The following is a 20,479-nucleotide window of genomic DNA, read 5'->3' as shown; positions in this document are numbered from 1 at the left end:
GGACCTGGAGGGAATCAGAGGGTACATCAAATCCACATGCAATTCTGTCAATGCTTGGTAACAAATCCATATTCCCCAAGAAACACAACACACATGCACACATGCGCACACATCTTGAAAAGCATATTTCAGACACAGATACCATCTTAAAATGTATGATGGGATGTAAAGCAACAGTTAAAACATTAAATTTAAATATACATAACTGGGGAGGGGGGAAATGCCATAATGCTCTTCAGTGTCCAAGACGACATGGAACTTTGGTTTTGAAGAAGTCCTGTCGAAATACATTCTTTCCACAAGTGAAACGAATGAACACAATGGGGAAACCATGTCTGGCTGTCTGTCCTCATATTTCATCTTTGAAATTACTGATCAGATTTCAATTAAATGTAATGTTGGGGTAGTACATTAACATTTCTCATGAAAATTTAATATTGGTTTGTATTAGCCAAAAACATAAAGCCTACTTTGCATAAACCTCAAATAGAATGTAATTACTTTCTCAAAAATATATATTTGGAGTTGACAATTAATGACAGTACACAATGCTCAGGGATTCAAGACAATACACATTTAACACAATATGTAATTAATAGTAATGTAATAAAGGAATTACATGAAAAGCTCAACAAAACACTTACAAGACAAAAATGAAAATACTGTAGTATACGGCTTATAAGTATTTAATTTTAAGATGCATATAAAAAAACTGGCAGTGGAATTTTTGGAGGCTAGCATCAATAAATTCCACTATGTAATTGTATAAAAAATTCTTTGTATAATGCTGTTTTGAAAGGGGAAAAAACAATTAAAATGACACAGATATGTCCAAAAAATGTAATACAACAGATGGTCCAAACAAGTCTTTTAGTAGAAGGAAGAATGAAAGATACATGGATGGAGGGAATTGAAGGATGCAGTGGATGCTTAAAGATGAACAGCAGCTGGAAACTGTCTGCAATGTTGAGGAACTAACACATATACACAAACACATATTAGCTACATTACATGCATGCATTGTACATAACAAACAGTACAGACCTACTTAAGACCAACAACTTTTACTTCTTTTCTGTACAGCGGATACTGAATGAAATAAAAAAAATTATCATATTATGCAATGTAAACAGTTCTGCAACAACAGATTTGTATTTGAAACATAAAAAAGATAATTTACTACTATCATTCACAATTGTTTCTGCTAATGAAGATGTATTTATAATATGGAAGGAAGATCATGGTATGACATGACTACTATGGATAACTGAAGTAAATATACTAAAAGGTAATGTGAATCAGTACATATATTATAATACTCATCACTCACTCATTCTGAGGTGAAGGGTATTCTTTGAAAAGTCAATAATTGTTACCGAACTTCTCAAATAACTCACTCTCTTTATGGAACCTGAAGGCTCATCACTGTATTTACAAATGCCTATTACTGGACTCTGTCCTGAGCTAGCTACTCATTTCTGACTAAAATATTACATCATATGAATGACAACAGGATACAGAAACAAAAAGACATTCCAGCTTTTCTACTTTTGTTTCACTTATACACACCTATATCCTACAAAACTACACAAAAAGTAAAAACTGTCACCTTCTTTCTGTGTTCAGTTTTTCCTATATTAAAAACAGAATACACATGATTAAAATAATAAAAAAAAAAAAAATGGGTACATCACACACAACAGATTAAGTCTCAATTACAGTACATAACTGATCATTTGAACTACCACCTCATGTACAAACTGAAGTTTTACCAAACAAACTCACATACATTCATCATATGTTCATTCCTTTTTGCCATGATTTATCTACTCAGGATGCAAAATTTATTTTTATCTTTAATTTTAAATTATATGTATTTACATGATTATTTTTTAATAAACATGAAAAATACGTTTAAAAAGTAAAAATGAAGAATGAATTGAACTGATGAGGATGGTGAGGAAATGGCAGAAAACACTGCAGCCAAGTTTCTGAAGAAAATCCTTCAAGCACAACAAAACAGAACAACAAGGCAGGAACTGGACAACAAATGTGCCAGCTTAAATATGAGCACTACCATTGTTTAACTTATTTTAAAAAACAACTTTTCAAACGTAGGATTTGAGATTTTCATGACAGTCTGAAGACAGCCATCAACTTTTTAAACACGTTTAAAACCTGTATTTAATACCTGCACACTAATAAAAATATAGATCGGATCTTCCCTCGTTCCTCCGTGAGAACGTGGGTTTTAATACACAACCGCTTTCTTCCAAATCGCTCCCTACGCAACCATGATCGTATATCACATTTTAACGGCACATACACTCTATACTACATACAGCTACCTTATATAACCTATGCTACAACCTTAGACATATCTGCATATACAAAATGAAAGCATTATCAAAAAACAGTGTTTGTATAATATTATAGTAGATGTAAATAATGTGTATAAAAAGTAGCCTTAGCATGTCTGCCGATTATTATTTCGTATAGTTCTACGTATATAAAACGCTACAAATTGTAACTGGCCAGCTTGAAGACGTAGCGTAAAATGAATGGTCAAATCAGATACGTTACATGAATTTATCAACAAAAATAAAATTAAATGGTTAATACTGGGCTCATGTCCCGAATTCTATCAAAATAACGAGTATTGTATAACATACGATTTCAATCCAAACTAAACTAAACAAAGAATCAAGGTGTAAATAACGACTACCTACGCCCAACACTTTACATACAAAATAAAGACACATACCACATGGTGGTGATTACTGTTGACCGTTATTGTTTTCCTTGTCAAAACACTTTATATAATCTTCCAGATCCACGCACACACACATTGCATGTCCCACCCTAGTAAAAAATGGAAGGTGTTTGCAAAGTAAAATAACTTAAATATTATATTTTTCGTTAATATTCACAATCACAGGAACAGCACTAGTTTCCTACAAAAATGTCTCATTTATATATTCACTGCGAAAACAACACTCATCTACAAAACCTACCCGCGGAGAGACTCGTCTGCACCAGTCAACAACCCGAATGAGTGCGATCCAAACGACTAATCGCCAGGTGGCATTCATATCGGACTGCTGCCAACTGATGAAAGTAACATGTTTGTTTCCACCGGTGTCACGCGAAGCATAACCATACAATCTTAGACAAACTACCTTATAACTCTCAAATTATACCAATATAACTGTGGTCGGGTGAAATCCCCAATACATCTAAGTCTGCATCACAAGTATGTCTTACCTTTGTTACAAACCGATGTTGGTAAATAACTCCACTTAAATTCCCTTTTACTTAATAAACAAGCAATTTTTCTTTCCCTAAAGTATAAATGTTTCCTAGGACACGTTTAGGGTTTATACAGGAACACGTAAACATTTTCCAAGCAAAACTTCTCACAACCTTACTCACTTTCGCCGGGGAATTTTACGTAATTCTAAGCGAAGAGTATATTACAACTATTAGCACTAGCGCCATTCAGTGTCAGTTTTATAAATTAACAGAGCTGACATAACATACGATGCTTTTCTTGAACATGCCCGACACAGAGTCACGTGATTGATCAATACACATGATGCTTTTAAACATACTGACGAATGACAGCTAACAGAAAACGCGCTGTTTGTTCTGATTGGTTGTTCCTACACCATAGCAGAAAGGAAAAACACTCTACATCCCAATATAAAATCCCACCACTATGCGGTTTGAAATTGCAATTTTACATCCTCCAAGTTCTGTAAGCATTAAATTGGTGGCTACTAAAGATACTTACATGAGTCTTGTAACTCGTAGAAATGATGGGCTGAATCATATTATAACACTAATTACAAACAATCAACAATGATTCACTGTAATTCAAAATTATGAATACAGCACAACCTCCAATAATTCAACTCAACAATACATCCATAAAACTATAGTACTTTAATTTATACACATATTTTATGAAATAAACTAGTGCCCTATTCCTTAAGTAGGACATACATATACTTCAAATAATGTATTGTCAATAATGCATTACCAGAAAAACTTCAAGGATTCCAAAAACAAAACATACATACGAAGACATAAATGAGGCAATCACAAATACAGTACGAACACCATAATGAATTGACACTTCATGACTTGAGACACATTATCTATTCAAAGTTATAAACCCAAAGCAAAAGCAAACCGACACATTTTTATAATATTTTTAGGTCCTAAATCATGTAGCTTCAAAATATTATGGATACAGTAGTACCCAAAATATATGCTATGCTATATGAGCACTCAATATATCAGCAGATATATGAAACTGTGGATCATATTCTATCCAGATGAGTGTGTATTATAAACACTTCTACTATTATTACTTAACAATATCCAGTTTTTGATAACTCACTCACTCACTTGAATCACACTACAAAAGAGCAGCAATTGTATTCTGCTACAATTCACAATGAAGAATCTTAACTGCATTCAATATGGCGATCTCTGAAGTGCAAGATACAAAATCAAACACTGCACAATACAGTCTAGGAACAAACACAATAAATCAGTCTTACCGTCGCTCCCTATAGCGATGGTGATCTCTGTCACGGTCTCTTCTCTCACTTGTTCGCCACAAGAACTCATCCACAGAGCGATCGTAAGAACGTTTGTCTGAATGACTGCTAGACCGGGATGGCAGTGAATACTCTGGAAGTGGCAAACCATCATAGTAGCGTGGGGGAGGAGGCATAGCATCATATGGAGATGAAGCTGAGGAACCATACATCCCTGGTGGAGGGGCATATGGCATTGGTGGAAGCTGGTGTTGCAGAGATCGCATATAGTCTGCTACATATGCTTCAGCTGCTGCAGCTGCACCACTGTATGGTCTACTACTGTCTCTAGGACTGCCAAACCACAATGAGAATCTGTCACGTGACCGTGTAGATGAAGAACTTTTGTAAATGTTGCCACTATTGCCAATACGACTACGGCTACTTAGGTAATATTTCCGACGCCCCCTGCCAAAGGAACCTCCACGGCCACGCCAGCTATATGATGATCTAGGTGAAAAGCGACTACTGCTTATGTGCCTGTGTTGAATATCATATCTGTAACGTGAACTACGAGGCCTCACCATCTTTGCTGCTTCCTTGGATTTCCTAAGTATAGGAGTCATTTCTATCCCCTCATCCACTGGAAACAGACGACACAACTCTTCTGCTACTTTAGGTTCAATCTCTTGGCCATCACGACCAATCTTAACAGGTTTACCTTCATTCCACGGATTATACAGATGCATTGTGGAATTAAATGGCAATTCCTTACGACAGACCCAGTCCACTCTGAACACTCCACCAAGAGCCTTGGCTGAAAGACCAGGAGGTAGAACCCATGATATTGGAGATACATCTCTACGAGATTCACCATGAAGCCGTGCAAAACCTGCAAACTTCCCACTTTCTTTCACTGAGAAAATAAGTAAAACGTTTCTAGATTCTCTGTATGCCTGATTCAGTTTAGACTCATTCTGTGGAAGAGTAGACCACACCCCCTTCGCCTTTGAAAGAGTCACATTTTCAGCATTGTTACTCTTGATAACAAAAAACCGAGCATCCCTGAATAAGTAATTCAGTTTTGTTATATAGTCATAAGATTTACCCTTTTCTCTTGACTTCGACCTCTTCACCTCTGGAGTCGGGCTCTTCCTGTCTCTTGAACGATCCCTCCTGTGCCTGGAATGTCTAATTTTACGGTCAGATGAATCAGAACTGACAGAACTTATACTGGGTTGACTTGAGCCACTATCCGATGAAGATGAACTCACCTCACTGCGGGTGTCATACTCTGGCATTTCGTCCAATTTTAATTCATCGCCCATTTCTTCACCAAAACTGAGATTCAGATTTTCTCCATCGTTATTAGCGTCCATATCACCATCCTCCATAATTTACCGAATCTTAATTACACCTCCTAATTTTGATGGTAGATATGAACTTCAGGATAGGGCTGCCCCATATTCTAAAGAAAGATTAGGTAAAATAAAATTAGTTTGGTAATTCCAAGTGTAAAGGTTATTTACCGGTTTCGGCATTACATAAACACTGCTATAAATTTGTAATTATATCTCTTAATAAGGTGACAACCAAAAAAATTAACATCAAATTACAGCATATAGTTAAACAGAACGTATTAAATTTTATATGTACCTTATAAGATATGAAATTAATAATAACACATTTTCTAGTATAAATGATGCATAAGCAGATACCACACACATCAAATGTTTCTTTTGTTATTTGTTCTGCTTTCTAGCAATACCAACATTTGAAAATGTATTCCGTAGTATGCTATCGAAATTTCTCACGGAGTGCGATGACCGTCGGAATTGATCGGAATGCTCTACATTGCCGTCCCATTCTTCTTATAAAATCATAAACAGGATTATTAAAGCAAACAGGAGAGTTTGCAGAAGTAAACATTGCGATGTAAACGAAATACAAATGCCTAGGCATTTTCGATAATATATAGAGCTTTACCTGTATGAATGCTTTACGACCACAGGTAATTTTGTTTACCAGTAATTACGTTGACAGTTTCCAATATTTACCGCCTTAAGAATTAACTTGGTGTTTGTATTATAATCTGAAATGGACTGAATTTTTCTTTGAATTGGCAGTTATTGAATCATATTATTAACAGAGTGGGACACACATGTCAGATTTCAGTTGTTGAGGGAAGCCAACGTTCTGATCAACCAGGGCTAAAAACTTTATATTATCCAAGAGATGACAATATGCCACCTTTGCTATTATGTTGCTTATTCTAACATTTGGAGTTTTCTAAGCCCATGCAACTATTTGTAAAGACTTGCTGGACTTAAGATAAGGCCCATCTTATCAGCAAACCTACTTCCCTTCCAGTATCTCCATCCTCCCACTATGGTTACATGAAAACTCAATTTGACAGTATCACACTGCTCCTCCCAATGCTCTGCAAGGCATTGTGCACATAACATTGTTCCATTATTTCAAAGGTTAAATTCAAACCTCAATCAGAATGAAACCATGAGTTGCACTTTCATTTTGAGGCTTAAAAAATCAGTGAAATGCATATTAATAATAGTTGTGTTAATTGTGTCACTTAATTTAACTTTCATATCCAGAGGCATACTTCAATTAAACAGGAATGAGAAAATAATATCAAAGAAATTAAACTGGCTTAAAAATAATATATCTACTGCCTTATCAAAGCCCTGTACCAAAGGATCTGTAAGTATATATACAAAACAATATTCTACTTCAGAGAAAGCTGTTTTCCAAGAACTGCATAGCTTGACTGCATTTTTCACTTACATTAGTAATTTAAAGTAACTTCATGATTGCCTGCATGAGCAATTTAAATTTTTATTATTATTGTCATAAATTATATTTTAATCAGATTTTGGCCATAGCTGCAATATAACATGAATCTTGTAAATTTGTCACTTTCCTTAATAATATAAATATTTTGACATAAGTTATTCATATTCATCAACTTCAGCATACAGTATTCTCTTGCAGCCTTTCACTTACAAATCTGATAAGAGAATATAATGAAAATATTTAACATCTCTGAGACAGTTCACAAACTCTTTTGCAAAGAGTGATTACAATTTCATGCAAAATATGACCAATATGACTTACACAAACCAAAATTTAAGTTACAGAAAATAAACCCCTAAATAACAAAGTTAATTGAAAACCAATGAGTAATTCCAAGATGAATCAATGGATAAGAAAACATGATCTCCCTATTACACATCCATTCTGTTTGCTTTTGCAGCCAACACATGAAAGCTAACAACATATATACAATATGGGAATCAACCAATTAGGAATTCTGATCTTGAAGTGCTTTCTAATGGTGCTGCAGCTGCATACAAGGGCTATTAAGAAAACAAAACAAGCAGAAGAAATGAGAGATACTGACTTGATGATGGTTCTACCCACTGCATCTATTATATTAGCATCACAAAACAAATTAATTTTTGCTTGTATGACTGGCAGCTAGGAGGACGATTAGGCAGACCCAGTAAGAGTCTGGCATTAATAATTCTACCTCAGTAAACCTTCTCTATAACATACCTGTATCACTCACTGACACACCACAGAACATATTCCTTAATTCAGTCATGTGACTGTCTCAGCTAATCTTTTCTGTGGCACTCATTTTGCAGAGAAGTGATGACAGGCATCACAGAGTGGGGTATCCACAAACAGAGCTCTTATGTAATCACTACCACAGAAATATTCTACTTGAACACTCCTATATCAGTGTAATTCTCTACAAACAATAGAAGTGGGCAAGAATGTATTCATGCCAAACATGCCAATACTGGTACCTGTGCCAATTCAAGTTTTCCTTAACTATGTGCATATGTGTAGCACCTTTAAAAGGTACCTCCTATATTTCAATTAACTTACTCAGTCTCTGCAGAAGCTAACAATTATCATTCATCACTAATGCTACAAAAATCATTACCATTAGTTTGCCACCATGCACAGATAACATATTTTGTTTTAACACTATATCCATATTAGACAATTCTGGCACCAAATATGTGAAAACTGTATCAGTGTACAAAATACATATCAAATACCTTAAAAACTTTATTACATATTCACAGGTATTTAAAATTAATTAAAAAATTAATGTAAATCATCAAAGCAAAGAAACTTTGTCTTAATTTTAAGACAGTACACAAAACACATATCAAACACCTTATTTTAAAAAAACTTTATTATACATTCACAGAAATTAAAAATTCATGAAAGGATGAATGCATATCATCAAAGAAATGAAACTTTGTCTTCTTTTTAAGACAGCACAGACTTTCCACCCTGAGGAAACAAAAAATATCTGCTCACAAGTCAAGGTTGATTTGAGGCTACCGCAAAGACGTCACTTCCTGGTAAATCACGAACACAAACTGCTGTACTGTTGGATTCACAAGGTAGCATCTACCTCATGGATTGCATTATTTAGCCACCTTGCTAATAGGACGCATATTGATGAATATTACAGGTAAATTTTATTTTAACCCTTCAACTAGGACAATACATGTGCTGACCATCTGAAACAGGATAGAGAATTATTAGTGGGATGTCATAACTCAAAATGTGTTAGCATGGGAATACAGTATTATTTCTGACCAAAGTAAAGTCTATAGCACACTGATGGTTATGCAGCTCATCAAAACATGCCACATTATGGTATGCTGCTGGTATTACTTACTACTATTACTCTTATGTCATCTTTGGCTAATTATGCTATATCACCTAGAAGTTATATATATTAGTAACAAATAAGATGGGACTATGATTCTAAATGATGAAGAGACCAATTTCAAGGCACCATCCTGGCATACTTAAAAAGGAATTAGTGGGAAAAGTCAGATTAGCTGGTATAAATTCTGAATTAGGTGTCCCAAATGAAAGTCTCATGTATCACAATTCTCCATGAATTTAAGACATTAGTTGCAAACAGAATGCTCAGGTAACACACATAAGGAATTAAAATAACAATTATGTCATGTTATAGGAAAGCTAATAGAAATAACGAATAATTTACAATTAAATGACTTGTAAAATATATGCCAAGATTTTAACCAACAGAAATAATATGCAAGTAACAGTACAAGAATAGCATAATGATTTAGCAAGGTGCAGATTTCAACATAATTAGCCGAAATGAATTACAAGTATGGGAAATGATGAAAAAAAAGTGTTCATTATAACCAACATTTCTTAAAACTTACTCTGATGCCAGTTCATCAGTATACTCCAAAAGACAGAAGAGGATGATCACATGAAAGCAGGAAAGATCAATTTTGAATACAAAGCTTGCAGCTGGAACAGTTTAATAACAAAAACCTGTAACGATGATGATGATGATGATCTTTTTTATGTTCACAATAGGGAAATAAGAATTTTGTCTCCAAAGAGTGCAGAAGAACTTCATGGAATAATAACAACAAAAGACTATTATAAATTAATTGTAGTGAGACATCCATTTGAACGCCTGGTGTCTGCCTACCGTGATCGGATTGAAGATACTTCAAGATTCACCTCACAAGCGTGGATTTATGTTCCGCGCATTTTTGCTCTCACAAGACCAGTACTAAATCGTAACAAAATATTTGATATTAACCATAACCAAAAGCTTTCCATTGTGCCCACATTTCAAGAGTTTGTAGAGTGGTTACTTGTAATACCACCCAAAAAATATGATGTTCACTGGAACCGTTACAGTGATCACTGTAAACCTTGTGCTATTCATTATGATGCCATCATAAAAATGGAAAATTTTTCGAATGAAAAGGAAGTATCAGTGATGCACAATATGGAGCTAGAACTTTTAAATGCGAGTCTTCCGCACCTTCAACGAACTTCTGGCGGACCAACTGATTATAATATCACTTGTCAGTATTTTCAGCAACTATTTTCAGAACAAGTCAGCGCCCTCTATGAAATTTATAGTATGGACTTTGAAATGTTCCATTATTCACCACAACTGTATATAAACTGTGCACAAAACAAGAGTGGACAAACAGATTTATCAGTACCAAATGCTACCCCATAATACATGCCTAAACTGTGACTGCCCAAGTGAAATCTCTGTTCATTGTTAACCTAACGGATAATGGATTTAAACAACAAAAATAACTGAAATAAAGTATGTAGGATAGTAAACCTTAATATTAAATGGGTATTTCACTGTGTAAATTCTACGTAAAACCCAATTAATTTGTTATCGGATAACTCAAAATTCATTCAGTACTAAATCATTCTTCATACAATAAGTGACCAGATGTACTCAACATTCATGTTTAAATTTCATTTTAAGCAACTGATATAGTTTATGTAATATTAGCAACATTCCCTCCATTTCACTTGTAGAATTATTTTATTACTAATTACACTATTAATGTCACTAGCTTCAATTAATAAAACCAGCATGTAATGTATAGAAAATTGGATAATTCAAAGTCTACTAATATTAAGTTCATATTTTTCGGTCTGAAGCACTCCAAATTAATGAAGTTTGGTGCATATACATTTCTCAGTGCTACAGATTAAATTTGGAGAAACAGTTTCAATAATATCTTCCAAATACACATTACACTGTAAAATGTAATAACACAAATATTTCAGTGCCTTTTGTTGCAAAGACTGCTTCTGAGATATGCCCTACTTTTTAAACCTGTATTATATAAATACCTCTGCAGAACTAAGGAAGTCACAGGTTCTGCCAAGATACAATAAATTTGTAAGATTCATAACCTGTAGAGTGATGATCAAACATAAGAATTGTAAATAACCAATAAACTGATTTATGTATTAAACCATATGGCTGCCTAGCAATGAAACAAAGCGGACATAGCTTGCTTTACACAGTGTACTTTGTATGGTCTCTTAGCAACCACCAGGCAGATAGGATGGAAAAAAATGGCAGAGGCAGCCAGATTTTACATTACAGATACATGAAAATAATTAGTAGCTGCTCCTGGTAGTAGATGAGTGACATTCATGGAATCAAATGTAACAATAAACTCTCTGAACTGATGAACATAATTTTTATGTTAGTATCACTACAAATAATTACTCTGGTTTCATGCCTTATAGTTTTCCACTTTCATTGAGCACTGAAAGGTTCATTTGAGGAGTACTTAATAGCAAAGCCCTTTTACATTTCACACATTTACATTTTTTATTGTCCTTCTTATATGACTTGTGCATTCAAATAATTTGTGTTTGGTTAAAATCAAAATTAAGTGATCCCACAATACTTACAATTATATCTCGCCTCTAACAACAAGAACAACATCTTTAGTCTTTTGTTTCTTTGAAATGCCATCATCTGTTTCACCAGCTGTCTTTCTCTTTTTGGAATCTGCAGTTGTGAAATTGGGATTTTGTTCCTCCACCACTTCTAATAAATCATCATCTTGATCTGATGCACCTAACAAAACACATTGAGAATAATCACAGAAACTGAATGACTATTAAGTTCTGGTTTACACATTTGAATTCTACCAAATTTGTAATTTAAAATACAACCAAACAATCAAGAAAACCTTAATATGTAACAAAACTGTTGCATTTATTTTTCAAAAAATAACCTGAAAAAGAGAAACAGCATAAAAATGCATGTATTCCAGACATTTCACCTAAAAAACTAAGGTAAAACTGGTTGCTTATATATGTGAACATATGTATGACAAGCACACACATAAACATAAAGTGTATGACAGGATACAATTTCAATATATATTAAATTTTTTATTTATAGTTATAACAGTATAAACACACTGCAATCAGATTTTAACTTCTCTACTTTTCCAGTATTTCTTACACAAAGTTTCATCCTTGGATTGTCTTGAGTACAGAATCTAAAAATTAATTATTATATAAACAGAGTAACATGGTTTGCTGGAGAAAAAGACTAGCATACAAGAAACAAAAGCAGCATAATATTTTATACCATTAGCTCCAGATGATTCTGCTTTATCTTCCTTTGGCTTTAGCTGGGATGAATCAGCAACAACATCAAAATCAGGTCCATCCTTTGGAACTAACCTGTATATGAAGTGAGAAGCATGAGTACTATTATACACAGATTTATGAATATCAAAAAATAAATGTCTTTAACTGTGGAGAGATAATTTGAATTTATCATCTTTGGAGACTTGCAGCAATGTACATTTGAAACAACTCACATTTTTGCAAAAATTATTTTGTTGTACAAACTCATACAATGTCAGTCATAACTTTTACAATAATTCACAATCCGTGCATATATTCTAACATCCTGTATCTGAGTTACAGTTCATTGTTCCATGAGACTGGCACATTAGTTTTACAAAATTGACAATAAAAATTGTTTACATTTTAAAGAAGTTCATATTCTTTTAAAATTGTCATTCTCCTTTATATTACAGAGAATTATTTCTTTATTCTTACTGTATTTAAGCAGAATATTTTTCACATAACCTAAAAATTAACAGCTATACAAATATTTCAGTATCTTCACATTTCAATTACCTTTGAACAATTGTAATGCTAAGTTCATAGTTTTGAAGAAAATCATCCACCTTCAAAACACTTCCATCCACAATTCCAAGCTCCTAAAAAAGAAATAAAAATTATATTCCTTCAAGCACAGTCAGAATGGGTACACATGAAGCTGGAGTCATGAAGGCCTTTGTCTCGACACATAAAAATTAAAGATTTCCATGCAGTTTCCAGAAAAAATTGCAACTGAAATGTACAAAACTTAAGGGCATAATAACTATTTCAGTCATATAAGCTTATAACCTGTATAACCACTGCTTCATGATTGTAGAATACAAGCTTGTCTTTTAAAAACTATAAAATAAAGGGGAATGGAAAGGTGTTCCCTGATCTGAAGTATTTGTATTTCCCATATGCATCTTTTGCCTCTATTAATGATAAAAAAACATGCCATAAGACAATTAAAGTTTACTTCTTCATTAAATATTTAATCTCACTAATTTAAATCTTGTACAAGATATCTATCTGGAATAAGGTAAACTCCTTTACTTCAACAATCTTCTTTACTTCTAGTAACTGTATTCCACAGTGGTTATACAAATACATAATATATGTATAAAATAAAGCAGGTGTATGCATTATTTTCAAATCTGCATCTATTGACTTTGAGAGGTTTCTTAGCAAATTTATTAGGAGCGAAAAGCACGCGACTATAACCTATCTATAACAAAGTTAACTTACTTCAAGCTTCTTTAGATTATTCTCTGTAGTTTCACCTTCTTCACTAGAAATGATAACAGTTCCCTTTCCATCAAGAATTACATCTGGAGCCACCATATTGAGTGTCTTTTTCAACACCTGCTCCTCTAAATCCTTTACTGTCATGGAGTTTACATCAACACAGAGAGTAACCTGGAAAACATCACCCATTCTGCAGTTTATCACAGGATAAAACTTTGGTCATGTAAACATATTCAATACAGCTAAAACAAACTCAGTACTCATGGGTACAATACAACATAACATAATATAATATGATATGCAGATATTTAATGGAGGAATAAAAATCTTCAGTGAGCATATCTGCAGCTCTGTAACATAATTTTAATAACCGAGTGTTCAACTACAACCCAGGAAACATGTTAAATATATTAAGATACAATTAGTAAACAATATTCTGTTAGCTAATAATATTAAAAAAAGACAGCAGAAACAAACCTGAGGTTTTGGAGAACAGACATAGCATTTTGGATTTGGAGGATTCAGAAACTTTTCTGGCACAATCAGTTGGTTTCGGTGGGTGGGTTTGGGCCTCAAGTATACTGTCTGACAACTTTCCAAATTATTCTGCAATATGTTGAAGGCATGCAGCACCACAACACCAGCTATAATAGCATTTGTAGTCGCAATAGCAGGGATGATGTTGCCGGCCATAGCTTTGAGAGGGAAGATAAGTTTAAATTATAGTTAAATGTAGAAATTTAATGTACAGTTCTTTAAAAGTAATAATAGCATTTACACAAGCAATACAGAGCCAGTAACTGTTCTAAACTCTGGTCACACGTTACAATTTAAATTCTGATTTGTTTTTCCAGGACTGATACTAACTTCTGGAACTTAAAAGAACTAGAAGTCCCACACAGAAAGTCAGCCACATTTAAACAAAATGAAGTTTATAAACTTTTTTTGTAATTGGAAAATAATATAAAAATTAAAAGAACTGAAATAAAATTGTTATAATTGCTAGCTTATTTTTATAAAACCAAATTAATAATTTCTGTACTGGGTACATATAATTATATTACATTACAATGTTGTAAATAAACTTAAGCTCACAAGGTTGTGGCCCAAAGGTTGCAATTTAGAACTTCAATATTGTTGACATGATTTCAATTTTACAGCCAAATAAACAATAAACATATTTGCTACACTAGTTTTGTGACAAAAACATGTTAATAAACAAACACATTTTGGTAATATGGCATCATTAATGAAAAATGTCCAAAATGCCAGTTTTATATTTGCCAGACTAAAATAGCACAAGTATCTTATGATTTTGTGTACTGTCCTCAGCTGAAAGTCATTAACAATGAGACTGATGACATTAGTTTCCAATTTATTGTCTTAAAATATGTTCCTTGTCTGAAAATTCCTCTACTCTGCCTACTTCTCTTATTAAATTACTACACATTTAAAGAACAGTATACGTACATTTAACATCAAAACGTGTTTTCTGAGAAATCCCAAATATGTAAGCTCGTATATTTGCACACGATGCAACAAAGTCCATTGCATTCTTGTCATCCTTATCCCAAACTAAGTGATCATCATCCTTCAATGACTGCAACACAATACATGAAAAACATTCAAGAAAACTGAAAATCTGGATTAACCAACACACACTTCTGACCTTGCATCAAATGATTCCTATCTTCAGATCCCTGTAGGAGCAAATGGCTGGTAGGAAATATGCAACTGATACTGGAGTGCAGCACAAAGCTGTTTCCGGGTTAAAGGTGCTTCACAATGATTTCTTCCTTGGTGCTCAAACACCCGTGGCAACTATGTGGAAAAGTGTTGTACACCAAAGTATTCTTATGTGTAACACATGCATGTATGAGAATAAATTCTTGCACACAGTAATGTTTGTTACTGTATTTTTTAAGTACCCTCATTTTCATATTTCCCTGCATGATGATAGTGAAGCTGACATCCCTTTCTCACAAAGGCGACTGTGACACTAGACATGAACCAAAGAAGAGTAATTACAAGCTTTTACCTCAAACTGATTCTTGAGATTTCTGCAGCTGTCAGCGAATATCTGGGCACACTCAGCAATACTCCAGTTTTTCTGATCTTTCAATACACTCTCTATATCATTTCTGCTGCAGCCTGCAACTAATGATATGTTAACTTTATGAAACAGCTTTCAAGCGTTAGTCTTGACACACTTCACAAAATAGCTTTTCTTTCACAACAGCTATTGTATATTATGTATATAAAAATATTCTGTCTTCACTGGATATATGCCTTGATTTCAACATATTCTCAAAATTGTGAAAGCTATTTTTACTTTATTATTATTATTTGCAATTCCTTCTATTATAATACTGTAATTAGTAGCAAAAACACTTTATAGTCCTGAAGGTCTGGGAGTGACAACAGCAAATAGTACAATTTTGATAAAGCTGGGATACAAGATATTCTTGTGACCTATAAATAAGTTAATTACAATAACATCTGAATAAGTACATATTAGAGCCAGAATTTAAACATTAAATAAACAAGAACATGGATAAGGTACAAAGAATAACTGTCCACTAGGCATGCAATGAGCTGAAAACATTTGACAATGACAAATTACCACTGGGAAGACAAAGAACTGGATGCTGACAAAAAGCAAGAGGACTAGTGAAAATGTTGACAGATGATGATTTAATTACACACAGCTAGAAGACCTATAAATCATAAAGATGGATACACAATTTACAATTACTATGAGAATCAATATTAGTGCCTACCAGCATCTGGAAGATTTCCCCAAAGAAGAGGCGTTGGAGGTCTTCTTTTCTTCCACAAGTTATCCATACTGAGTAAGTATTTGATGTCATCATGAAACAACTTGTGAAAGAGTTTCTCTGGCTCATATTTGCAAGACTGTGACCAACTACGTGTTGACACACGCTCCACATTGCCTTTCTCATTTGATGCAACCTTAAGAGCATCACCTGCACCACCTGATCAAAAAAATTGTCAAGCTATATACAGTACATGCCAAACAAAAAATACTCTGTCAGAGGGCACTTCACCAACCATCTGCTAAAAGCTGGATACAGTGCTGCAAGGAGAAGGGTTTAACTTCAAGTCAAGTTGACAGAAGCTTGTGACAATATGGTGTGTTACCATACTAGAAACCTTCTATGAGATACGATTTAACAATTTTTCAGAATTACAGTCTCTCACCTGCAGCTTCTGGATCTGCCATATCAGGTGACACATCTTCATCAGGATCATCTTCTCCAAACAGCTGACTGAAAAAAATGCAAACTTACACATGAGCATAATTTCAAATGCTGTAGAAAGAAATCTTGAAAAAGACAGTCATATTTGTTGCTGTGACAGCTTGATATCTCATCTAAACAAGTCATCACAATCAAAGTCTTCTGTGACTTTACTAAGCTACATCATGAAAACTATGGCTGTAAACCTTTTTTTTTTTTTTCAAGAGCTACCCAATTCAAGTCTCTGTCAGGCTATTCAGACTGAGATAATGTGTAGTTTTTCTCAGGCTCACCAGGCAAATGCTGAGTTAGTACCTTCAAATACACCAAATGACTGCCTCCTTCCAAATTATTAGTAATCATTTGTGGTAATTCTCCCACTCAATTTGGTGCATAAATACACAGTTGTGATATAAGCTCAAACTATTTTCAAAATACAGATGACTAATACCACATTCTTTCAATGAAAAAATGAGGAAAAACTGGATTATAAATAATACATACATCTGTATGCAAATTCACATCTGAGGTCAACAATTATAGTAACATTTTTACATAAATGCATGTATCATCCTAGCCACACATAAAACTGCATTCTCATAATCACACACATAAACATACAAAATAACGTAATTATTTACTTAAACAGATGTTTTGCCCATACAATGCAGTGAATGGGCTCGGAGGGTGTATTGCGAATGGTACACCCTGGAAATGTTTTCTGAGCTGCTTTTGGCTGACATTCATAACACTGCGTCAGACCTTTCTTTATTAACTCGACTTGACCATCATAACCTGCTGTCCCACTCTCAACCAAAGGCACATCAGCTGCTAAACACATTCGGTTGACATGGTTCCGAGCAGCACGATTGTCCAGGGCATTCATCACCAATGCAAATCTCTTGAAGAAACTCACCCCATATTCAGAGCTGCAAAGAAAATTTCGGCTACTATAATAGTAAAAACTGAAAAAAAAGTACATTCCCAAAGCAGTAATGTCAAAATTATGACAAAGTATATGTCAGATTTGAGGTGCTTACAGCAGTAAAACCTAGGAAACTCTAGGAAAATAGATACATAAACCAAGGACCTATTAAGATCCCATTTCAAAATAGGTATAACAAATACTACAATTACTTACGATGTTATACTGTCATGATATGCTTTGATACATGCATTAGGATTAAATGTCAGTGCACTTTCCCGTGCAACTGCTGCTTTGGATTTTCCAACATGCTGCTTATGAAACAGAAATTGGCGATTTAAATTGCTCACATCAATGGTATCCAAATCAATCTGAAAAGAAAAATCACTAAACTGCAGAAAAGATAACAGTATAACAGTGACAAAAATGTCACTGACTGAAACACTGATAATTCAAGTACTGGCCACATTCTCTACACAGTTCCTCATAAAAAGTTGTCTCCCATTTCTTATGTTTGCTTTTCTTTATACATCTCACTCAGTATAAGCACCAGTAGCAAGCTCTTGTAAAGACAGTATGGAACCTCTGGAGTACAAATAAATAAAAAATAATAAAAATAAACAACAACAAAGATTTATTGATTAGATGAGCATCTCTTCACTTCTGAGTTAGTTAACTGCCATAAAGGCCAAATTATTCTACCCATTTTTTCTCATAATCCAGTTTAATATTATCCTGAGATCTACACCTAGATCTTCTAAGTAATCTCTTTCCTTCAGGTCTTTAACAATTTTAACAATTTGCTAGCTCATATCTTTTTACCAGAAGTATGCATAAAAATTCCAGAGGAATAGCATTATAACCCTAGGGGGTTTCCATTTCATTGGGGATTTATACATTCTAATTTTTCTTCAGGTGATTTGGATTTGTGTCTATAGGCTTTATAAAAGAAATTTCTCTCAAATTTTAAATACCCATTCTTTGATATTTCTAATTTTGAAGTTTTTACAGGGGTACCATACATGACATGTCCAGTAACAAGTTAAATAAAGAAACTAATTTTCTCTGCTGTATAAAAATGTACACAAATTATACTGAAAACTCCCATACAAAGTTAGAAAAAACCAACTTATTAAGCCATACAACAGAGCAACCTATACAATTGCAAACAATAGGTAAAAAGGCATTCACACATTACATCAGGCAGAGCTACATCATTTGAGACCCAAAATCAATTTTTAGAAGAAATATGGAATGAAAAATGAGTAAAACCTTAAGAAATTCACCCCAACACAAAATCTATATAACAAAGCCATGTTAAACATAAAATCCACAGAAGAAAAAGACGTATTTATATGAATTTGAGTTATGATGATAATACAACTGAAGAAGTACATATTACTATAAAATTTCTTAGCATACAAATTTATAACTTAAATTTTAAAAAATTTAAATTTGCCCTTGTGTAATGTCTATTCTCTAAATTATAAAACAATAAAAATACAACCTTTCAGAAGTTGGATTCTGCTTCCACTTTCAGGAAAGAATGGGGGGAGCCCATCTATTGGGCCTCATGGTTGAGTCAGCCTCAGTGCAGGTCTGAGGCCAGCTCTATCATGGGCTCAAAAGAACATAACACAGAAAATGTGTGTGCATGTATGTATGTGTGTGTGCACGCATAGATATATATTGTGTTGTTATTTTCTACATCCTTGGCTTGGGCCTATAAAGAATCTACAAAATGTAAAAAAATTCTTGTATTCTATAATCTCCATCCCCTTTTTTAGAGAAATTACAAATTTTCAACAAAAGGGGGGGGGGGCGGATAAACAACCGTTCCAACATTAGCCTGGTGTATTGGTCATACTGTAAAAGACAAACGACTTTCTTTGCAAAAAATTGCCTCCGATAAGAAACAGACGCACAGACTAGATCGTTCAGTAGGCCGCTTTGTTGTCCAGTTCACTCCTAACCTCTATCCAAATTTTAGACTATAGTTTCACAATACTGGCTTTTAAAGGTATGAAACCTAAACAATAAAATCAATACAGTATGCTATCCAATACTACTTTAAAAGTCAAATTCAAAAATAAATTTCAAACAGACCTGAAAAATGTATCGAATATATCATTACATTTTCTAACTTACAATTTCTATATCCTTGAAACCTGAGAGCACAAGATTCTTCAGAAGTTCACAGCCAATACCTCCCGCACCCACAACCAAAACTTTGGCGGTTTCAACAGCAGATTTTAGATTCTCTTCAAATACACCGGCAATACTGGCTGCCATTTTTTCGCGTTACTTTGTAACACGGATGACAATATAATAGATTAATACCAACATCACAATATTGGCCACAGTTTAATATGTCACAGAGATATTTGCCAACTGAATTTCCCTCTCCGTGCTTTGTAGTTCAAATTCAAGAACTTTTATTTTCACAGATAATTTACAGGACTATACATTTCGGCTTAATTCAAACACAAAATATAAATAATTCC

General features: G+C 33.9%; 4 protein-coding genes across 14 annotated transcripts in view; 1 reads left to right on the top strand and 3 right to left on the bottom strand.

Annotated features, from left to right (window-relative positions):
- Spn (protein phosphatase 1 regulatory subunit spinophilin) overlaps positions 1-3,453 on the bottom strand; it is an 85,796-nt gene extending 82,343 nt beyond the window's left edge. For 2 of the 8 annotated variants that reach the window (XM_022073649.2, XM_022073653.2), the window contains exon 1: positions 2,765-3,187. The gene's annotated coding sequence lies outside the window, so the exon portion shown is untranslated. Of the gene's footprint in view, positions 1-2,764; positions 3,189-3,264 lie in introns of those variants that run through there. The other 6 variants (XM_022073655.2, XM_022073656.2, XM_022073650.2 and 3 more) reach the window with 5 other exon arrangements.
- A 392-nt stretch (positions 3,454-3,845) lies between these two features.
- Positions 3,846-6,337, bottom strand: LOC110834492 (YTH domain-containing protein 1). The gene is made up of 2 exons (XM_022073693.2): positions 6,204-6,337; positions 3,846-6,015 (listed from the first exon to the last, which is right to left on the bottom strand). Exon 2 carries the CDS (start codon positions 5,939-5,941, stop codon positions 4,565-4,567), a length of 1,377 nt encoding a protein of 458 aa, XP_021929385.1. The 5' UTR covers positions 5,942-6,015; positions 6,204-6,337; the 3' UTR covers positions 3,846-4,564.
- A 24-nt stretch (positions 6,338-6,361) lies between these two features.
- LOC110834493 (carbohydrate sulfotransferase 11) lies at positions 6,362-11,385 on the top strand. 3 transcript variants are annotated; one of them, XM_022073695.2, is made up of 3 exons: positions 6,362-6,558; positions 8,858-9,060; positions 9,954-11,385. In XM_022073695.2, exons 1-3 carry the CDS (start codon positions 6,538-6,540, stop codon positions 10,615-10,617), a joined length of 888 nt encoding a protein of 295 aa, XP_021929387.1. In that variant the 5' UTR covers positions 6,362-6,537; the 3' UTR covers positions 10,618-11,385. The 3 variants fall into 3 exon arrangements, 2 of the variants coding, with proteins under 2 accessions (XP_021929387.1, XP_021929386.1); XM_022073694.2 differs by lacking the exon at positions 6,362-6,558 and adding an exon at positions 6,606-7,265; XR_015535468.1 differs by lacking the exons at positions 6,362-6,558; positions 9,954-11,385 and adding an exon at positions 7,275-8,067 and having other exon boundaries at positions 8,858-8,998.
- On the bottom strand, positions 8,758-20,299 carry Uba2 (Ubiquitin-like activating enzyme 2). Of its 2 annotated transcripts, XR_015535466.1 has the most exons (14): positions 20,124-20,299; positions 18,192-18,346; positions 17,692-17,979; positions 17,013-17,080; positions 16,571-16,786; positions 15,829-15,947; positions 15,261-15,390; positions 14,268-14,485; positions 13,791-13,961; positions 13,080-13,162; positions 12,520-12,614; positions 11,829-11,997; positions 9,794-9,884; positions 8,758-9,109 (listed from the first exon to the last, which is right to left on the bottom strand). XR_015535466.1 is itself a non-coding variant. In XM_022073692.2 (13 exons), exons 1-12 carry the CDS (start codon positions 20,265-20,267, stop codon positions 11,831-11,833), a joined length of 1,854 nt encoding a protein of 617 aa, XP_021929384.1. In that variant the 5' UTR covers positions 20,268-20,299; the 3' UTR covers positions 8,758-9,109; positions 11,829-11,830. The 2 variants fall into 2 exon arrangements, 1 of the variants encoding a protein (XP_021929384.1); XM_022073692.2 differs by lacking the exon at positions 9,794-9,884.
- Between the last annotated feature and the right edge of the window lie 180 nt (positions 20,300-20,479).

This window comes from Zootermopsis nevadensis, unplaced genomic scaffold, assembly GCF_977971745.1.
Source record: "Zootermopsis nevadensis isolate Lab colony 2312 unplaced genomic scaffold, Znev_1.0 Znev_ptg000017l, whole genome shotgun sequence".
NCBI classification, from domain to species: Eukaryota; Metazoa; Arthropoda; class Insecta; order Blattodea; family Termopsidae; genus Zootermopsis; species Zootermopsis nevadensis.
This window is presented reverse-complemented; position numbering and strand designations above follow the sequence as displayed.